General features: G+C 38.7%; 1 protein-coding gene across 5 annotated transcripts in view; it reads left to right on the forward strand.

Moving 5' to 3' along the window:
- The window catches only part of CNST (consortin, connexin sorting protein), a 96,554-nt gene extending 76,565 nt beyond the window's left edge, over positions 1-19,989 (forward strand). For 2 of the 5 annotated variants that reach the window (XM_003410923.4, XM_064276781.1), the window contains 2 exons: positions 10,724-10,859; positions 13,023-19,980. In XM_003410923.4, coding sequence (XP_003410971.1) covers positions 10,724-10,859; positions 13,023-13,228 — 342 coding nt within the window. In that variant the 3' untranslated portion in view covers positions 13,229-19,980. Of the gene's footprint in view, positions 1-30; positions 8,853-10,723; positions 10,860-13,022 lie in introns of those variants that run through there. The other 3 variants (XM_023549334.2, XM_064276783.1, XM_064276782.1) reach the window with 2 other exon arrangements.
- The last annotated feature ends 673 nt before the right edge of the window (positions 19,990-20,662 follow it).

A 20,662-nucleotide genomic window follows, 5' to 3' on the forward strand; every position in this document is an offset into this window, starting at 1 on the left:
AAGCCCCTTTTATGTCTTTCTACCTTATAGAACATTTTAAGATGGGGATTAACCGTTGAAGTAATATTGTTGTTGTATTACAACCAACTGGAATATCCCTTCTCAAGTCAACGTAATGTCAGTTTTTCCTATTCAGGTAACAGCTAAAGGTGGAAACTATGTCTATTTAAATTTTAAAGTTGTCTTTACTGTGAAGTTACTTTTTATACATGATGGAGCCCTTGCCTAAAATTCTATTGATCTATTAAGTCAAACTGTTTTAAGGACCGGAGAAGCTGTGTGTGATTAACAAAACTTACTTACTTTGCTATGCTAACTCTACACAAATTGTTAAACGCTTACTTTTGGAACACTTACTGTCCCTTCTCCATTCTGAGAAATATGCTTTGATAAAATCAGCCTATCTATTTCAGGAAAAGAGTCTTTTAAATTTCAGAACTGAAAATTGTAATGCTTAGTGTTCCTTAAATACTTTAAGAATGCAGTTTTGGGCTACGAAAAATGTCCAGGTAATGGTGTTTGCTTAGAAGTGCAAACTTTTTTTTAATCCAAACACGAGCTGTTTCTTGCTTTCAGTAAAACATTATTAAGGGTATTCCACATATGTGGTGTTGAAAATATTACGAGGAATCGTGTGAAGCTCTTGGCCTTTCTGGGACTCTCTGCAGCCACAGTTGGCTGGTGTTAATTGTTCTTGAATTTTTTTTTTTGCTTCCCTACTTTTGTGAACAAGGAATACAGAACATAGTTTCTTACTGACTAAACAATACCTATCAAGAGTATTTCTCAGGTGCCGTAACACAGTCATGCCCTCAGGAGCTGCCGGGGCATGTAGATTGTTTGTTTCCACTGCATGTGCTCTAGTTAGTTTTCTCTGTTCTCTTTCCAAAACGTCTTCGTTTCTCCCATTAGTGACTCTGCCTCTTACAGGTTTCCTTACTGTTTGTAACTCTTTCTACCACTGTTCTTAGGTCTGCTACCTTCTTCTTTGTTACTTTTTTTCACTATTTTTTGTCTCTGTACTCTCATTTTCTTGCCACTTCTCTTGCGTGGGTTCTGGTGGAACCTGGTTTTGATAACCATTGCCAGTCCAAGGGAAGCACTTGTTTTGTTTTTTAAATAGTCAGGTACATTACACAAAATGAAATTGTTTGCACAGAATCTCATAGAGAGCTAGAAATGTCTGTGCTCATTTAATTCATCGATAGAGCTGGATGGGTAAATGAAATCTTCCTAGGTTTGGGAAGCTTTTTAAAACTCGGAATAACTTTGCTAAATAAAGTGATAGCTTGCTACCTGAGCCATTGCTGTTTTCTCTTATGCAAAAAAGAACAGGGTACGTTGTCGTCCAAAGTATGATCTTGGCTGTTTTTAAAAAGTATCAAAAACATTTCTGCTCATTTCATAGGTTTTCAGAGAAGACAAGTTTATCACTTGGCAGTGTCAGGCAGCAGGTTAGAGAGAGTCACTCATTTATTCACTCATTGAGTAATTTTGGAATGCCTTCTATGGGGGTGCCACTGCGTCACACACAGTGATTAAAAATACAGATCAGGACCTTGCTGCTTGATGCCTGCAGTCTAACGATTGTCTGACTCCAAGTGTGTAATCTATTTGCTGAATTTGAGTATCCCAGTTTTCTGTAAAGATGAAATTTTGTTGCAGTACCCAAAAAATAATGGCATGATTATTTTAATGTCGGAACCCTAATCCCCGTCACCCAGGAAGCTGGTGATGCAAATAAACCATTGACTTGCTGGATTCGGGAACCTGGGAGGGTTGTATTGTGTTCCCTTTAAACTCTGCAGCTGTTCCGGGCTGTAGCAGAGGGGAACCTGGGAGGGTTGTATTGTGTTTCCTTTAAACTCTGCAGCTGTTCCGGGCTGTAGCAGAGGACTCAGAGGGAGGACCTAGCGTCAAAACTTGAGAGAAAAAATGTGCTGTACAAATTCAAGGTGGCTTTATGATGCAACCTTATGATGCTTAGACATTGACTCAGAACCTACCCTACACTAATCCTGCCTCATTAACATGACAAAGAAAACCCATTCTCAAATGGGATGATAACCACAGGCCCAGAGGTTAGGATTTACAACACGTAGTTTAAGGGACACAATTCAATCTGTAACACCGATATTCATAATGTTTGTTCCTTTTCAACGATTCTGAGTTTTAAATGAGGGCAGGCTTGAGCATCGTTCCCCCTGAAGCCCTTTCCAACTGTAATGTTCTCTTGTTATTCTCCTAGACTAAATTGCAACTTCTAAGGATAGAAAAAATATATAGAGAGAGAGATCCTATTAAATGCATCTTTTTGTCTCCGAAGCCAACATAGACCACTCTGAGTAACAGACAGCCATACACAATGAGGCTTTTTTTCTTTCCAGTTCACTTAGAAAAATAAATAATTTTTAAGAACAGTTTTAGTTCTGATTATTTTAGAGGAAAAGCTATGTTATTCTGTCTATATATAAAGGAGCCTGGTGGTGAAGTGATTATGTACTTGGCTGCTAACCAAAAGGTTAGCAGTTCAAACCCACCAGCTGCTTTGCGGGAGAAAGATGTGGCAGCCTGCTTCCGTAAAGATTACAACCTTGAAAACTCTCTAGGGCAATTTTACCCTGTCCTTTGGGGTTGCTGTGAGTCGGAATTGAGTCAACGACAACAGGATATATATATAAATTGCTTATCTATGTACTAATTCAGTCTTTGGGCTGTTTATTGAGCACCTGCTATATTCTAGGCACTGGGAAGATACCAATGAACACAGATCAAGTCTGCTGTCATGAAGCTTACTTTCAAAGAAGGAGAGACACATAATAAGCAAGTCCACATAAAAATAAATAATATAGTTTCAGGTATTGGTAAGTGCTATGAAGAAATTTAAACAGGGCAAGGAGATACAGAGAGACTGAACTGGTGGGCAGGGTGGAAGTGTAGGCTGTTTTAACCAGGATGTTGAGGAAGGCATCTGTGCAGTTGGCGGAGCAGCGGGAGGGCCAGCACAAGTGCAACACAGCGGGACAGTGGGGAGCCTCGCAGGAAGTCCAGGTGGAAGAGGGAAGCCAGAGCCAGGTTATATCGGGCCTTGTAGGCTAAGGTAAGGGGCAGAAAGTAAATTCAGACCGTGATGGGAAGCCGTGATTTTTTTTTTTTTTTAATTGTGCTTTAGGTGAAAGTTTACGGCTCAAGTTAATTTCTCATAGAAAAATTTATACACGTATTGTTTTGTGACATTAGTTGCAATCCCCACAATATGACAGCACAGTCCCCCTTTCCACCCTGGGTTCCCTGTGTCCATTCAACTAGTTGCTGTCCCTTTCTGCCTTCTTATCCTGCCTCCGGACAGGAGCTGACCATTTGGTCTCTTGTATCTAATTGTATCGAGTATTATGTATTGACTATGCAAAGGCATTCGACTGTGTGGATCATAACACATTATGGATAACATTGCGAAGAATGGGAATTTCAGAACACTTAATTGACCTCATAAGAAACCTGTACATAGAGCAAGAGGTAGTCATTCGAACAGAACAAGGGGATACTTCGTGGTTTAAAGTCAGGAAAGGTGTGTGTCAGGGTTGTATCCTTTCCCCATACCTATTCAATCTGTACACTGAGCAAATGATCTGAGAAGCTGGACTATATGAAGAAGAACAGGGCATCAGGATTGGAGGAAGAGTCATTAACAACCTGCATTATGCAGATGGGACAACCTTGCATGCTGAAAGCGAAGAGGACTTGAAGCACTTGGTAATGAAGATCAAAGACCACAGCCTTCAGTATGGATTGCACCTCAACATAAAGAAAACAAAAATCCTCACAACTGGACCAATGAGCAACATCATGATAAACGGAGAAAAGATTGAAGTTGTCAAGGATTTCATTTTACTTGGAGCCACAATCAACAGCCATGGAAGCAGCAGTCAAGAAATCAAAAGACGCATTGCATTGGGAAAATCTGCTGCAAAGACCCTCTTTAAAGTGTTGAAGAGCAAAGATGTCACCTTGAAGACTAAGGTGCACCTGACCCAAGCCATGGTATTTTCAATCGCATCATATGCATGTGAAAGCTGGACAATGAAAAAGGAAGACCGAAGAAGAGTTGACGCCTTTGAATTGTGGTGTTGGCGAAGAGTATTGAATATACCATGGACTGCCAAAAGAATGAACAAATCTGTCTTAGAAGAAGTACAACCAGAATGCTCCTTAGAAGCAAGGATGGCAAGGCTGTGTCTTACATACTTTGGACATGTTGTGAGGAGGCATCAGTCCCTGGAGAAGGACATCATGCTTGACAGAGTACAGGGTCAGTGGAAAACAGGAAGACCCTCAACGAGGTGGACTGACACAGTGGCTGCAGCAATGAGCTCAAGCATAACAACGATTGTAAGGATGGTGCAGGACTGGGCAGTGTTTCGTTCTGTTGTGCATAGGGTCGCTATGAGTCGGAACTGACTTGATGGCACCTAACAACAACAACAACATCTGATTGAACTGAGAAGCCTGTGCCTAACGTGTATTATTTTTTGTTTTATAGTCCTGTCTAATCTTTGTCTGAAGAGTGGGCTTCAGGAGTGGTCTCAGTTCTGGGTTAACAGAGCATCCGGAGGCTGTAGTTTCGGGGGGGAAATCCATGATTTTGAGCCAGGAGAGTGATGTGATCTTGTTTGCATTCTACGTGCTTCATGGAAACTAGAATATAGGGACGTAGGGACCAAAGAAGGGAGACCAGTTAGAAAGTTACCATAGTTATTCAGGTGAGAAATATTGAAGGATAGAATTCAGGTAGTAGCAGTGAATATAGTAAGATATATTTTTGATAGCTTTATTGAAATATAATTCATATACCATTCAGTTCACCCATTTAAAGTATACAATTCAGTGATTTTTAGTATATTCAAAGATACGTGGAACCATCACCACAGTAAATCGTTGAACTTTTCATCACCTCACAAAGAAACCTTGTATCCTTTAGCTATCACTCCCTTCCTCTCCCAAGCCCCCAGCCATAAGTAACCACTAATCTACTTTCTGTCTGTATAGGTTTGCCTATTCTGGACATTTCATATGAATGGACACATATAATACGTGGTTTTTTGTGACCGGTTTCTTTCAGTGATCATGTTTTCAAGGTTCCTTTTATGTTGTAGCATATATCAGTACTTCATTCCTTTTTATGGCCAAATAATAGCCCATTGTATGGTTATACCATATTTTGTTTATTCATTCGTCAGTTGACACCTGAGTTCATTTTTATTTATGATTGAGTAGAGGTTCAACTTCATTCTTTTGCATGTGGCTGTCCAGTTGTTCCGGCACCATTCGTTGAAAAGACGATCTTTCCCCATGGAGTGGTCTGAGTACCCTTATTGAAAATCATTGGACCGTAAACCTATTCCATTGATCTATATGTCTGTCCTTGTACGAGTACCACACTGTCTTGATTATCATTCCTTTGTAAAAATTATGAAATCAGAAAGTGTAAGTATTTTGTTCTTTTTGGAGATTTTTTTTTTTTTTTTTTTTGGGCTTTTCTGGATTCCTTGAAATTCCCTACGAATTTTAGAATCAGCTTGTCACTTGACTTAAAGAAGTCAGCTGGGATTTTGACAGGGATTACGTTGAACCTGTAGATCAATTTGGGGAGTATTGGAATCTTAACAATATTTAGTCTTCCAGTTCATGAACATGCAATGCTTTTCCATTTATTTCTTCTTTAATTTCTTTCAACAATGTTTTGTCATTTTCAGAGTATAACTTCTATGCCTTTTTTTTGTTAAATGTATTCCTAAATTGAAAATATATTGTTCAAGGAGAAACTGAGCATATAAGATACAAGATATGGTGGCAAGGAGCAGTTTTGGAGGGAAAGAGAATCAAGAGTTCTGATTTGGAATCTACCTATTTGAACGGTTTTCTGGGGGTTAAAAAGTGAGAAGATATCATGACATTTCATTTCTTTTTCCTATTTTATATTTATCAAATTGTTGCCTTAGCAAGGAAACACGAGCTGGTACCAAATCAAACTCTGCCACTTTTGCCACAAGCTTAAGCAAGTTACTTAAGTCCTCTGTGCTTGGTTTTTTCATCTGTAAAATGGGGCTGATATACGTCTGTAAGAGAATTGTGAGGGTTAAATATGACATATGATATCCACGTCCTTACATAAAGTGTACCCATTCACTGAATTACAGTAATTATAGAACCGAGATCTAAAGGAGGCAGAGTACCTCAATTATTCCTTCAGTAAAGAGTGATAGTGGTTAGTTTGGAATGTGCTTCTTCAGTGAAGTCTCTGGCATCAAGGTATTTATAATATACTCTTAGGATGTATGAATGTTAATTCTGAAGTTAGCTGGAAATCAAGCATGTGTTCTTGTTCAAAATTTACCTGACTTTGAGGTTGTTCTGGTTTGAGTAAAGCCTATATCATCAAAGGAATATTATCTGGTGTGCATTTTCCCTTTAGTTTTTTTGAGAAGGCATTTCAAGCAGCAATACCTCTGAATGTTTTCCTTGTCACGTTAGGTTTTAATATGCCAGTAGAGTTGCAAAATAATTTTGTTTGCTTTTAAACAGCCAATTCATTCTTAAAATGCTATTTAAGGTGATCATTGATGTTTGAGGGGAGTTACTAGAAGAACTACTTATTTGCAATATGGAAGACTAGGCCAGGTGGAGTCTTTTGTTTAATTCTGCAGCTATTCATAGAGTATCACCAGTAACAATTATGTAATTATAGCTTAGACATTCTTTTTGCTCTCAGTGAAAGGGCTTGATATATTTTGTTTGGGTAAGGAAGGATTTTGGTAATTGAAGTGGCAAACTAAATTTAGTTTTAAAGCTTTACCTTTTGAGATTTTTAAAATGCTTAAGCTTTTAATACTGACATTAGGGTTAAAAAACAGCAACAATCAAAAAAAGAAAAACAAACACATGGACAATGACTTTTAGAGAAGTTTGGAGGAGACACATTTCTGTATGCCCTAAATCAACTTTCCGACTTATTTAGAAACACTTAGCAGGCTTTTGAGTGAGACCCTAAACCAAGACTGTGATGCTTTTTGGCTCACTTGTCCTTCTACCATAGAATTAGGACAAACTCTACCAAAGTTGTTTCTTAAGCTCTTTATGTTTCGCTGTTCTGACGTGGTAAGTAGGAGCTTCTGTGCTATGAAGAGGTGCCAGGACCTCTGCCCAAAACCCTCCCAAAAACAGACCAGACGAATTGTCATGTCTGCCATACCCACCTACCTCCTGAGAGTTTCCTCCGTGGCTTCGTCTCTTGTGCTTAACCTTGGCCCTACCACCCACGTCCTCCGTCTATAAGCAAATGTAACCAAAGGGCAGATACAAAAGAAACAGAAAAACCTAGAGAAGATCCCTGAGCAAGACTGAAAGGAAATATTGGAAAGAACATATTTCCTCACAGCAGTCTCTGGGGCAGGCCCTGCTTAAACAAAAGGTTTTTGGTGAGAAAGAAAAGAAAAAGGAAATATATACAGGGTGGTGTTAGATTTTTACTGAAGAATTAAGGAATGAAGAGGTCAAAGCAAAGTTTTGGCCCATCCCACCCAACTGTAATTTCTCATACTCTGCTGCTTCTTGCTTTCAAGAAGTGTATAGGTTTATTGTCATCTGTAGCAAATAAGGTGGGGGCCACGTGATAAGTCTTCTACCCCCTTACAACATGGCTTCCAGAGCAGGAGCTAAGGCAGGGGTCTAACAGCTGCTGTGCTCGGAGTACCTTCTAGGTCTAGGAGGCACACTCTGTGCCGTTCCTGATGACCTCAGTAGTTTCTCTCAGTCTTTCAATATCCATTTATTTGTACTTGCAGTGTTTCCTGATTGATGATTTGTATCTGTTCCTAGAATTTACGGGTTCAGATTCCTATCACAGTGATACTCATTTCACAGTAATGCCACTCTGGGGCTCCTCCTGGGATCTCTTCTTTATAGGATTGTTTTCTAAGTAGTTAAAGCAACTTGAAAACTTCCATGGTGTTTAAATTCACCGTTGGTAAATGTATGACTTAATTTTATGGAGAAAATAGATAGTGAATGAATCTATGAAAACCCCGTATTTTTTTTCCTTTTGTTAAAAATAGAGTATCAGTGATACATCTTTAGTAGTAATATACTCATTAAAGCTAATTTCCATTGCCCTGCGCTTACAAACTTATTAGAACGCCCTTCCTTTTCAGTTTCAGCAACGTGCTTAGAAAATCATGTTTATTTTTTGCATAATCATACGAAGGGGCTCTTAAATGATCCTGCTACTTTTTAAATGAAGATTTGAAAAGCTATTCTTGTCCGCATTTGTATTTACCATTTTAATGTCACTATTTTAAAGTACTTTAGTTTTCTCAGAACACAGAGATCATCTGAAATTCATATTTCCTATAAAAAGAATAAATTGCTGACTTCTTATTGATTTTTTTTTTTGAGATAATGGTTTCCATAGACCCATGTTCATGGAAGCCCAAGCCTGTATTGAGTTATTTAGCCCTAAAAGCCTGGAGTTATAAAAAGAGCTAATAGAATCTGCAATATTTATGCACAGCACATTATCAGAGATGGCTGGCTGAAAATGGAAATCACGTGAAGTATTTTATGCCATCGACCAGATAAGTGACATCAGAGGCAGTCCTCAGCAAGTCACTGACATCTGCAGTGTTAGGCCCACAATGCCCCACCTATGTCATCACCAGCAGCTTATGGCAAGCAGCAACTCACAAGTTAACTTCTATCAGTCAGTCTGCTACTTAGGGGCCCTTCATAAGGCCCCAGCTTACCAGCCTGGCTCTACCAACTGATCTTTTCTTTCTCTCTGCACCTCGGAGTCTCTTAGCTCCTAAATGGCAAGGTTTTTTGCCTTTTTTTTTTTTTTTAAATAAGGAGTGGGGAATAGGCTTGAGAGAGTTGGCCTAAGTGAAAACCAGAAGGCAACGTAGAAAGGGGTAACGGCGGGAGATTGAAGAGGTGTAAGGCAGCAAATATTTTCTGTAAAGAGCCAGATAGTAAATATTTCAGGCTTTATGAATCATATAGTCTGTTGCAGCTACTCAGTTCTGTCATTGTGGCCCCAAAGCAGCCATAGACAGTACATAGGTGAATGGGCTTGGTTATATACCAGTTACATTTTATTACAAAAATAGACAGTGCACCTTTGGCCTGCCAGCCATAGCTTGCCGACCACTGTGTAAACCCGTTAATCCGTTGCTGTCAGGTTGATTCTGACTCATAGTAACCCTACAGGACAGAGTGGAACTGTCCCATAGAGTTTCCAAGGAGTGCCTGGTGGATTCAAACTGCTGACCTTTTGGTTAGCAGCTGTAGCACCTAACCACTACACTACCGGGATTTCTGAAAAATACTACCAAGTAATTCAGTCGATCCTCATTATTTGTGGACTCCATATTTGCAAATTCACCTAACCAAACCCGTTGCTGTCAGGTAGATTCTGACACACAGCAGCCCTATAGGACAGAGTAGAACTGCCCCAGAGGGTTTCCAAGGAGTGGCTGGTAAACCACTTGGTAAAATTTATTTGTAAGCTCAAACTCTGTATTCGCTGCACTTTCATGTTTCCTTACAGGCATGCACAGAGTGGTGAAAAATGTGACGCACGTGTTCCCAGCCAAGGGTGAACGAGTGGATGCTCTTCCTTCTTGTCTTCCCTCTAATTCTGTAAACAGATGTCCTCGTGGTCTGTTTAGTGCCCCACTTTTCACACGTCTGTGCTTTTTCTTGGTGATTTAGCTGATTAAAATGTTCCCCAAGCGTAGTGCTCAAGTGCTGTCTAGTGTTGGTAAGCACAAGAAGGCTGTGATGTCCCTTACAGAGAAAATACATGTGTTAGATAAGTGTCATCCAGGCGTGAGCTACAGTGCTCTTGGCTGTGAGTTCTATGCTAATGAATCAACAATATATACTAAAGACGCACATGTGTGTCTTCAATCAGAAACACACATAAACCAGGGTTATATATTAATTGGTTGATGAAAATGTTGTGACCAGAGGTTCACAGGAGTCTAACCCTGTATTTCTCCTATGAGCAGTGATTCCGTATGTGCTAATTCAGTGTTCACACAGCTTTATTGAACATACCCACTATGAGCAATGAGAATCGAGTGTCTGTCCCCAGTAAACTGGCTCTGAGAGAAGTTCTAGAAGAGAAGCTCTTAAAATATTTTGAGCAGACGAGCATTATTTAAGTAAATTCAGGGTTCCTCAGAGGAACTGAGGACAACACCCATTGTGAAGCCTCACATGTTCATTTCTTAAAATTGCTGCTGAATAAAAAAAGCAGCGGTAGATTATAAGCCTCTGTTATTAAGGAAAACCCAGCGCTGATGACTAAGCAGAGATGGGCCGTAAGTGGTCATTTTACAGATGACCTACCAGGAAGTTAAGCTTCAAAGCAAGGAAGTTAGAGGAGGCCCCTGGATTCCCAGCGCACCACACGTGGTATCACCCTGCCTGCCCCTGCAGTTGGGTCAAGGGTTTAGAAAAGGAATCAGTGTCTTAGACTTGTGTATTTGACAGCCACCTGCCTGAAAGTGAAAGTTTTATTCTTTTAGAGTTTGTTGATTAATTGTGATTTTTTTTTTCTATAGCAGTTGGATACACCTACAATATAAACTCAAATACCTGTCCAATGGTCTTACATTGCCATGTAAAATGTCATATAACAGATGGTTCTTCTAATCTGTGACAGGTTGTTCCTGCTGAAGGATTGGTCTCTATATTAAAGAAGAGGAATAATACTGTAGGAAGTCATCCTTCCCAAATGCAGCAGAAACCATCTAAGCGAAGAGTGAGGTTCCAAGAAATAGATGATAACTTGGATCAAGGTAAACGGCTCAGCACTGTCTGGCAGAGTTGACAGTCAGTGTTTGCTGGGAGAATGGTTTCATGCATGTTATAGAGCTTGATCACACAACTTGTAGTTGCTTTGTCTTCCATAAGAGAAACACAGAAAGTCAAACTATCATCAGCTCTTGAACTGTTTGTAAGCATTTTGTTAGTTACTCAAATAAGCAAGCTGCAAAATTCAACTCCTGCCCTCCCTATCCCATAGATAGGCCTTAAAGTTGAGAGCTCATTTCCGTTCCCTTGTTTACCACTTTTCTTCCCCCTTGGTGAGTCTACTATTTTTGTCTTTTTTAGTAGCCAACTAATACTTTTTTCCAGGCTCTCCTTGGAAACTGTGGGGCAGTTCTACTCTGTCCTACAGGGTTGCTATGAGTCAGAATCGACTCGATGGCAGTGGGTTTGGTTTTTGGTTTTGGTTTTATTGGTGTGGAAAATATTTCTACATTACAAATATATTCTTTTTGATGATCTCTTCTTGATTCTATAGGGAAAACAGTGTCTCTCGAGAGCAGCAGTTTACCACTGTTTATTGCTGTTGTTTGACTTTTTCCCCCTGGGTTTATACTTCAGGTGGTTGCATATAGCAAATGGTGCTGCCTTGAGGCACGGTTGCAGTAGGCTTCCCCAAGGCCTAAGTGAATGAGGATAAATGGAATATAGCCAGAAACCTGTCTGTGCTGCTGCTTATTTAAAAAAAAAAAAAAAAAAAAAACTGCATTGTTAGAATAACAACATAAATACATAGATATTCTAAGTGTGACAAAGTGATAGTAGAGTTTTCTAAGTTTTTACCATACCAAGCTGGTAGGAGGCCTTGGAAATATTTTCTAACTCCTCATTTTACTCTGCACCTTGCTTGTAAATATCATAGCCTTCTCTAGATAAAGCGCTGGCTTCTTTTTTAGCACTAATTTGCACTGAAACGTTGCTTAGTGGGAGGAATCCTGATTTAGGACTTACAGTCTCCTATTTTACCTAAGGAGCTACCTCATCTTGGACCAAGTCACTTAACTTGTGGAAGATTCAGTCTCATCACCTTTAAAATAATACTATCTGTCCTACATATCTCATGAGGGCTGAAGACCATGGAAGATAATGTGTATGAATTCATTTTGAGAATTAGAAAACTTCATGTAAAGGGTTGTCGATGGCGAAGGTTTTTTCCTAAACTCTATAGCTTATGCAGCGTTTTCATAAACCTCACTTTCTACCAAAATCTAACTGAAAGAGCCAGGTCTTCTTCCCCTAAATCAATGCTGTCCAAGAGAAATATAACATGAGCTACATATATGATTTAAAATTTTGTATAGTCAACACATTAAAAAAGTGAAAACAGGTGAAATTAATTTTAATAGTATATCTCATTTAGCCCAGTATATCAAAAATATTATTTCAGCATGTGACCAATGTAAAAAAATTGCTAATGTTTATATATAACAGTTTATACCTGTTGTCCCAACGTTGTATCAGTTAGTACTCTCTTTTACACTCAAAAGTGACCCAGCTTGGAGGATCAATTACTTTTAAATGCTAACACTTACTGCCAAATTACCTTCCAAAATAGTTTCCGTGCACCCTCATCATGCTGCAGATTACACAACTTTTTAGTCTTTTCCAAATATTTTTTATTTTTCTTTAATTATGAATGAGCTTTTCAATCAAATGGTAGTTGTTTTCTTCAATATAAGAATGAAACTGAATTATTACTAAGGTGAAAACGAAATCCCAGCAAGGACATTTTTATTGTTTAATATCAAATTGACTTTAAGGCGGTCCAATGATGTGAACTCCAAAGCTGTTATATAATTGTGCTGTTACCATTTATACTCTACAGTAATGCTGTGAGCACGTCAGAAAATTACTGCTCTCTATTTCTTTCTTTCTTTTTTTGGTGAAAGAGATTGCATTTATTGTATAAAGGAGCCAGTTTTCATTTTAGCATTCACAAGTTCCACAAGTATTGTAACTGATGGGTAGGTCTTTGTAGACTAGTTTTCGGTCAATAGCTCCTGTCCGTAGAAGACTAGCATTAAAATGTCTGGTTATCGTAATCGGCGAGAAAACATCAAGTGCTAAAATTTCCAATTGTTGTCCGTTTAGCCTAACTCTGTTCTTCTCTTGTTCCTTGTACATGTTCGCAGATGAAGTGGGAGGTGGCTCCTGCATTTTACTGATCTTGTTGTGCATAGCAACTGTTTTCCTTAGTGTTGGAGGAACTGCCTTGTACTGCTCTCTTGGTGACATGGAGTCACCTGTTTGCACAGACTTTGCAGACAACGTGGACTTCTATTACACTACGTTACTGCAGGGAATGGCACATCTTAAACACTGGATCTACCTCTCCTAGCAGCATTGTTGAGGGACAGGAGTGCTGGCAGTGAGAATCGAAGATGTGAAACTTTTTAAACAGCTTTTATTTCAGGGGTTCTGTAACATGCCCCTTTCCCTCTTCCCTCCCCCCATGGACATCAGAAAGCGCAACTTCCAACAGCAGCCCAGAGGAACTCTGTTTGAGTAATCAGCACAAGGAGGCAAATGTTGATTTGAGCATCCTGGATGGAAAAAGCAACCTTTGAAAACAATGTCCATCTCTTCCTCGTGGCTTCCCAGTGAATGAGGCGCACTGAGCAGAATTTAAAAAGGCAATCTTGTAGCCACACCATTTCTAGCTACCTTATCCAGCTAATGGTTAAAGAATACTTTTGGTTTACATTTGTTGGTCCAAAGATACTGCTTCCAGCCATCACGCAATAAGTTTGTGTATAGTCAAAACGGGTTATCCTATGGATTCATTGTCTTTTTTAGTTAACCTTGGGAGCTGTGTAATTTAGGCTTTGTACATTATTTCCCGATTTTCGTCTCCATTTGTGAAACGGTTGTGTGTGTATGCGTGTGTGTTGTGTAGTTTCAGGCAGTTATCATACGCAAATATCCAACATAGAATAACAAAGGTTATTCTTTTACCTTAACTACAGATGTGCAGGCACAAATCTTTGAGGACTGCTTAACTGTGGAATAGATGGATTTTAGAAATCTTTGGCCCTGAAATGAGAAATTGTGACGTATCTGTGGCAGTTAATCTGATTGACTAGCCAGAAGTTAATCACAGGCCTGAAAGTAGCATTAAAAAGTCTCTAAGTCTCAGGCAACCAGTTTCATTGTGGATTGAATGATTCCTGGAGTATGACGAATGCTGGACTTAATTCAGCGAGTACTGATTAAGCACCGATTACATTCTAAATATCTAAGAACCAGGACACAAAGATAGCCAAGTTCTTATTTTAGATATTTTCATTCTAGTCCTATGTAAAATAAACTAATACTTTGGCAGGGGAAATTAAATCATACACATAATTCAGTATTAACAGATCACGCATTCTGATGTCTGAATGTACGTTCATATCACGGGCTTGATTTAGATCAATTACAGGGTCATTAGAGAAAATTCAATCCTATCTTAAATAGGCAAATGTGTAATATTTGTTTTTAAATCTATCAGTTAGGTAGCATGTCCTTTTCTAAGGTACAGTGGTCTAACACTTAGGAAGCCTTGCTTTGGGTTTTTATACCGTAGGGAGCATTTTAAAAACATTAAACACATGATTTATAGTTTTTCAGCAAACGATCATTATTTTGTGTTTTTCTGTTAAAATCATTTGAAAGAAAAAGAGAGAAATTACTTTCTAGTTGTTACTGGCTGGTACAGTCCCTCCCTTTGTGTTTCCGCTTATTTATTTAGATGACATGAATCTCAAAGGGCTTTTTTCTATAAGTCGAAAGTGTATTGCTGAGCATGCATTCGGTTCTCACAGTGCCAGATATTTAATTATTATGTACTTAGTGTTTTGATTTTCTATAATTTGAGTTCAGCATGTTTTTAGGCTTGTTTAATTTTAAATTAATGTTTTATTTTCACTTACAATACTGTTGGACTTGTCTGCATCATGTCGCCATAAACTGTAATATTTTGAAGGGTTCTAGATCAAAGATATTTATTTAGAATTGTATAAGATATTGAAATTCAGATTCCTTATACTTAAGACTGATTTTATTAGAAGATTATTTTAATGTTCTATTGTAAATTTTAAGAATTTCTATTCAAATTGTATGTAAAATATGTAAAATGTCGATGGTACTAATTATGTGGTTCTATAAAAGATGTTCACAAGGCCTCCTGTGAGGGGCATCCCCAGCATAAGATCAACCTCTTCCATCGCACCCTCATCATTTCTAGTTACAAGAATTTGGTGATGGTGATTTCTTCTGGTTTTATGTCAAGATAAGTTAAAAATTCCCTCCTGCCCACTTCTTTTAGGTCACTTATTAGAGACATATAATATAACCTGTGGTGTTATATTTGCCTGTCGGCCACCAGGGCCACTTCTGAAACTGAAGAATTTCCTGGGAAATTCTGAGATAAGAGGAAGAAGATAATACCTTGGGAGAACAGGGATCCTCTCGGATCTCAGAGAAACCATATGTGCTCACCGCTTCCCAGGGGAGGGTGAGGTGACCTCAGGAGTATATTAATATCTTTAGTTAAAATAAGCATCAAGTCTCTGCTAGAAAACTTAGGGCAGCTTTTAAAAATGTATTAATCATTTACTGCATGAATTGGAGTAATACCACCTGCTGATGGAAGGATTGTTATTTCAGACATAAAAAAGTCATCCGATTTTACTAAAATGTAATTTTTCCTCTCATTTGAAAGTACTGACAACAATTTGTAACAATCTTATCTTCCTAAAGAACTGTATTTGAGGATATCAAATCTAGCTTGTAATTTAAAATCTACACCAACAAAATGTCTCAGAGAGTTTATTTGAATCCTTGGGTGTTGAGAAAAACTGCTTGGTGAAAATAAAATAATTTCAGATGCTGATGTGGCCCCACAAGTAGGTAGGTGGTTGTCTGTTCTGGAAAGTCTAATAGGAATCCCTGTGTGATACAAACTGTTCATGTGCTCAGCTGCTAACTGAAAGGTTGGCAGTTTGAGTCCACCCAAAGGCACTTGGAAGGAATGCCTGGCTATCTACTTCCAAAAAATCAGCTATTGAAAACCCATGGAGCACAGTTCTACTCTGACATGCATAGGGTCATCATGAGTCATAATCAACTTGGCAACTGGTCAAGAGCTCTCTAAGTAAAGGGCTCTCTGCTTCTAAATTACCTCCCCCCATCTGCCTGACACAATACCTATAAGTTCCTCTAAAAATTCACTCCTTTAGATTTAAGAATCAAAATCCCCTAGGACGTTTACCTTATCAAGCTATGAATTTGTGTATTAGATGCTGAGAGGATTTGAAATTTGAAGGTGGGGCTTATTTTGAAAGGACAGATGTGCGTTGGGTCTTATTGGGACGGCAGGAGGGTACTGAGGGGTGGCAGGGATGGAGGAAGGTGGGAGTACAGGAAGGAAGGTGGCAAAAGAACCAAGAAATCTTAGCTATTAAACTGTTCTGTTGAAGCTGACTGTGTAACAGTCACTCCCAATCCAGGCAGAGACTGAAATTTTGTCTTTCCACTGACATGAACTGTATAACTCGTTTCTGTGGGCTCACAGAAATAATATTTAACTCCTATATGATTGATGCAATGTAGGTAGTGTTCTCACATTTATTCATTTGGTGCTTAAGTCAGTAAACGCACATCCTTTTTGCTGGCAGAACATACTCTCAACTCCAGGTCTTGTAACTCCCGAGTCCATTTTACTTTCCATTCTATCATGTCACCTCCAACTTCTAGAAGAATAAGAGTGATTCTGGGCTTACTGGCACAAATTCTAGTCCCATCTGCTACTGTAAAAACTCAAATATTTGTTGACCTCCAATAACTGACCCTGTAAAAGCTACAGTGAGATTTTAAAAAAGATTTCCTTAAGGTGTTTTGGTAACTTTGAAATCTTCCAGCATTTCGGCTACTGAGAACAGCTACGGTATCTTATGGGTATCTCTTCTCCCTGGCTCTAAGATCAATGCAGAGCCATGAGCAACTGAGCTTACTGCTCTCTGTCCCATACTTTTCACAGTTCCACAAACATCCAAATGCCTATGGTGTGCCTAACACCGAGCTGCATGCTAGGGCTTCAGAAACAAGAAATAATAACAACAACTTTAAAAAGTTAACACCTGTGAGGGAAATGTGTTTGTGAAGGTGGAATAGAAATGAAGAAATGAGGGAACATGCTACTCATGGGGGTGGAAACTTGAGCTCATTCTTTTCTACCATGTGTCAGGCGCTGTTGGGATAAAAGCAGAATTCTATCTAGGTCACCTGCATAGCAACTTGATAGACAGGAACCTTTTCTATCACCCAAAGAGCTAGTAATTATTACTTTTCACTTCTAGTTAGCACTTGTGGCATTATTACTGGTGGGTTTTCCAGCAATAGAAAGCTTCACTGCAAATCTCCTTCAAAATAGAAAGTCTGAATAGCCCTAAATAGCACAATTAAAATTTTTTTCCAAAGAAAACCCAGCCCCAGATGGCTTTCCCAGTAAATTCTATCAATCATTTAAGAAAGAAATTATACCCATCCTACAAAACACTTTCAGAAAGAGGGAGAGAATCGTTTTATGGCACCAGTATTGCTTTGATACCAAAACCAGACAATAAGACAACTAAAGCCCAAAACCACTTATGCGTGTAGTGACAAAAACCCTTAGCAAAATATTAGTAAATCAAATTTAATAAAATGTGAAAAAGGATAATATATCATCGTGACCAAGTAGGATTTATCCCAGAAACACAGGTTGGTTTAGCATTCAAAAATCACTCAATGCAATTTACCATTTTAACAGACTAAAAAAGAAAAACCATATGATCACATCAATAAATCAGGAAAAGCTTTTCATAAAATTCAACATTCATGATAAAAATTCTCAGCAAACGGGAACTAGAAAGGAACTTCGTCAACATGACAAATGGCATTTATGAAAAACCCACAGGTAACACCATATACTGGATGGAGAAAGAACAAATGCTTTCCACCTAAGACTGGGAACAAGGCGAGGTTTTCTATTCAGCATTGTACTGGAGATCCTATTGCAAAAAAAAGAAATAAAAGACACCCCGATTAGAATTCTAGGAAGAAATAAAACTGTTCGCAAATAACATGATTGTTCATAAAGAAAATCCTATGACATCTATGAAATGCTACTAGAACTAATTGAGGTTAGCAAGATCACAAAATGCAAGGTCAGTATACAAAAATCAATAGTATTTCTGCATCCTAACAATGAGCAATTGGAAAATAAATTAATTCAATTTACAATAATATCAAAAAATATGACAAATTTAACAAAATGTGAGCAAGACCTGTACCCTGAAATTTACACAACATTGCTGAAAGAAAGTAAAGAAGATCTAAATAAATGAAGAGATGTATGCTGTTCATGGACTGGAAAACTCAAGACATTTCTCCCTCAATTAATCCATAGATTTGATACAGTCCCAATTAAAATTCCAGCAGAATTTTTTTTGTAGGCACTGGCAGGCTGATTTTAAAATTTGTGTGGAGGTGCAAGTGGTCTAGGAAATAGCTAAAGAAACTTTTAGAAAAGCACAAAATCAGAGGACTTAAACTTCCTTATTTTGGGGTTTAATACTACAGTAATCAGACAGTGTAGCAAAAGGAAAGAGTCTAGAAATAGACCTAAGCATATCTTTTCCAATGATTTTCAGCGAAGATGCTAAAGTAATTAAGTGGGGGATAGCGAAATCTTTTCACCAAAGAGTGCTTCAACAACTGTGTATCCAATTGGGAAAAAATAGACCCTTACCTCACACCACACACAAAAATTAACTTGAAATAAATGGATCTAAACGTAAAACCTAAAACTGTAAAATTTCTAGGAGAATATCTTTGCAACCTTGGGGTGAGCAAAGATTTCTTAGAATGTAAAACACTCAAGCTACAAAAGAAAAAAATGATAAACTGGACTTAAAAAATGTGTTTTCTTAAAATGACATGGTTAGGAAAATGAAAAAGACAAGACAGGGATTGGAAGAAAATACATTTATCTGGTAAAGGTCTTGCATCCAGAATGTATAAAGATCTTATACGACTCAGCAATACGACAAACAACTCGACTAAAAAACTGTGGACATGCTTTAAAGGAAGATATACAAATGGCTAATAAGTACCTGAAAAGATGCAGAGTATCGTTAGTCAAGAAGGCAGCGCAAAAGAAAACAGTGAGTTACCACTACACGTCCACTGGTGGTGGTGGTGGTGTGGTCCTTCGAGTCTATTCCAACTCATAGTGACCGTATAGAAAAGGGTAGAACTGCCCCATAGGGTTTCCAAGGAGCACCTGGTGGATTCAAACTGCCGACCTTTTGGTTAGCAGCTGTAGCTCTTAACCACTACACCACCAGGGTTTCCATACATCTGCTAGAATGGCTAAAATTAAAAATACTAACACTACCAAGTGTGGTTAAGGATGTGGGACAATCAGAATTCTCATACACAGTGGGATTGTGAAATCATACACCCACTTTGGAAAACAGTTTGGCAGTTTCTTATAAAGTAAAATGTACATCTACTACATGACCCCGCAGTTCCACACCTAGGTTCTTGCCTAAGAGATAAAAACGTCCGCACAAAAACTTTTACACTGGTGTTCATAGCAGTTTTACCCATAATAGCCAGAAAATGGAAACAACACAGTGTCCATCACCAATACAATAGACTACTATTTAGCAATAAAAAGTAATGAAGTATGGATGTACAAATGACTTGAATGGATCTCAAAATTATTCTGAGGGAAAGAAGCCAGAAAACAAGCATGCATATTATATGTTTCTATTTATGTAAAATTTTAGAAAATGCAAACTAATCCATAATGGTAGAAAACAGATCAGTGGTTCCCTGGACAGGGAGATAAAGGGAGGATGGACTACAAGGAGGCACAGGGAAACTTTTGGGATTGAAGAGAACATTATGCATCTTGATTGTTTCACGGGTATATACCCCATTAAACCCGTTGCCATCGAGTCAATTCCGACTAACAGCGACCCTAAAGGACAGAGCCACAACTGCCCCATAGGATTTCCAAGGTGGTGATATTTACGGAAGCAGACTGCCACATCTTTCTCCTGAGGAGCGGCTGGTTAGTTCAAACTGCCAACCTTTCGGTGAGCAGCTGAGAGCTTAACCACTGGGCCACCAGGGCTCCTTGCGTACATGTTTCAAAACTCATTGAGCTGTAGACTTTAAATGGAGGCAGTTATGTACATAAATCATACCTCGATAAAATTGTTATTAAAAAAAAGTTCAGTTTGCAGCTTCATACCATCTCAAGATAATATGAGGTGCAAAGGAACATCCTACTCTCCATCAGACTACCTTATTCCCTCTGACTGTTGTGGCTTAATTGGACTAGAAAACAAGGTTCGGTGACCTCCAAGTACCACCCCTCCTTTGTACAAGACTAATGTACTTATCTGTTGCTGTCGGGTGCTGGTGAGTCAATTATGATTCACAGGGACCCTATGTGACGGAGTAGAACTGCTTTATAGGGTTTTCTTGGCTTTAATCTTTATGGAAGCAGATCACTAGGTCTTTCTCTCGAGGAGTAGCTGTCTGCATTCGCACCACCAGCCTTTTGGTTACCAGCCTGGTGCTTAACCATTAGACCACTAGCTACTTCTAAATAGGGATTTGAACTTGTTCATTCCAGTCTGAGGCCCTGCTGAGAATTTGAATTTCTAACAAGTTCCCAGGTGTTGCTAATGTTACTAGTTAGGGACCAGTTCTGAGAACTGGTAGAGAATTACTA

Source organism: Loxodonta africana, chromosome 25, assembly GCF_030014295.1.
Source record: "Loxodonta africana isolate mLoxAfr1 chromosome 25, mLoxAfr1.hap2, whole genome shotgun sequence".
Classification (NCBI taxonomy): Eukaryota; Metazoa; Chordata; class Mammalia; order Proboscidea; family Elephantidae; genus Loxodonta; species Loxodonta africana.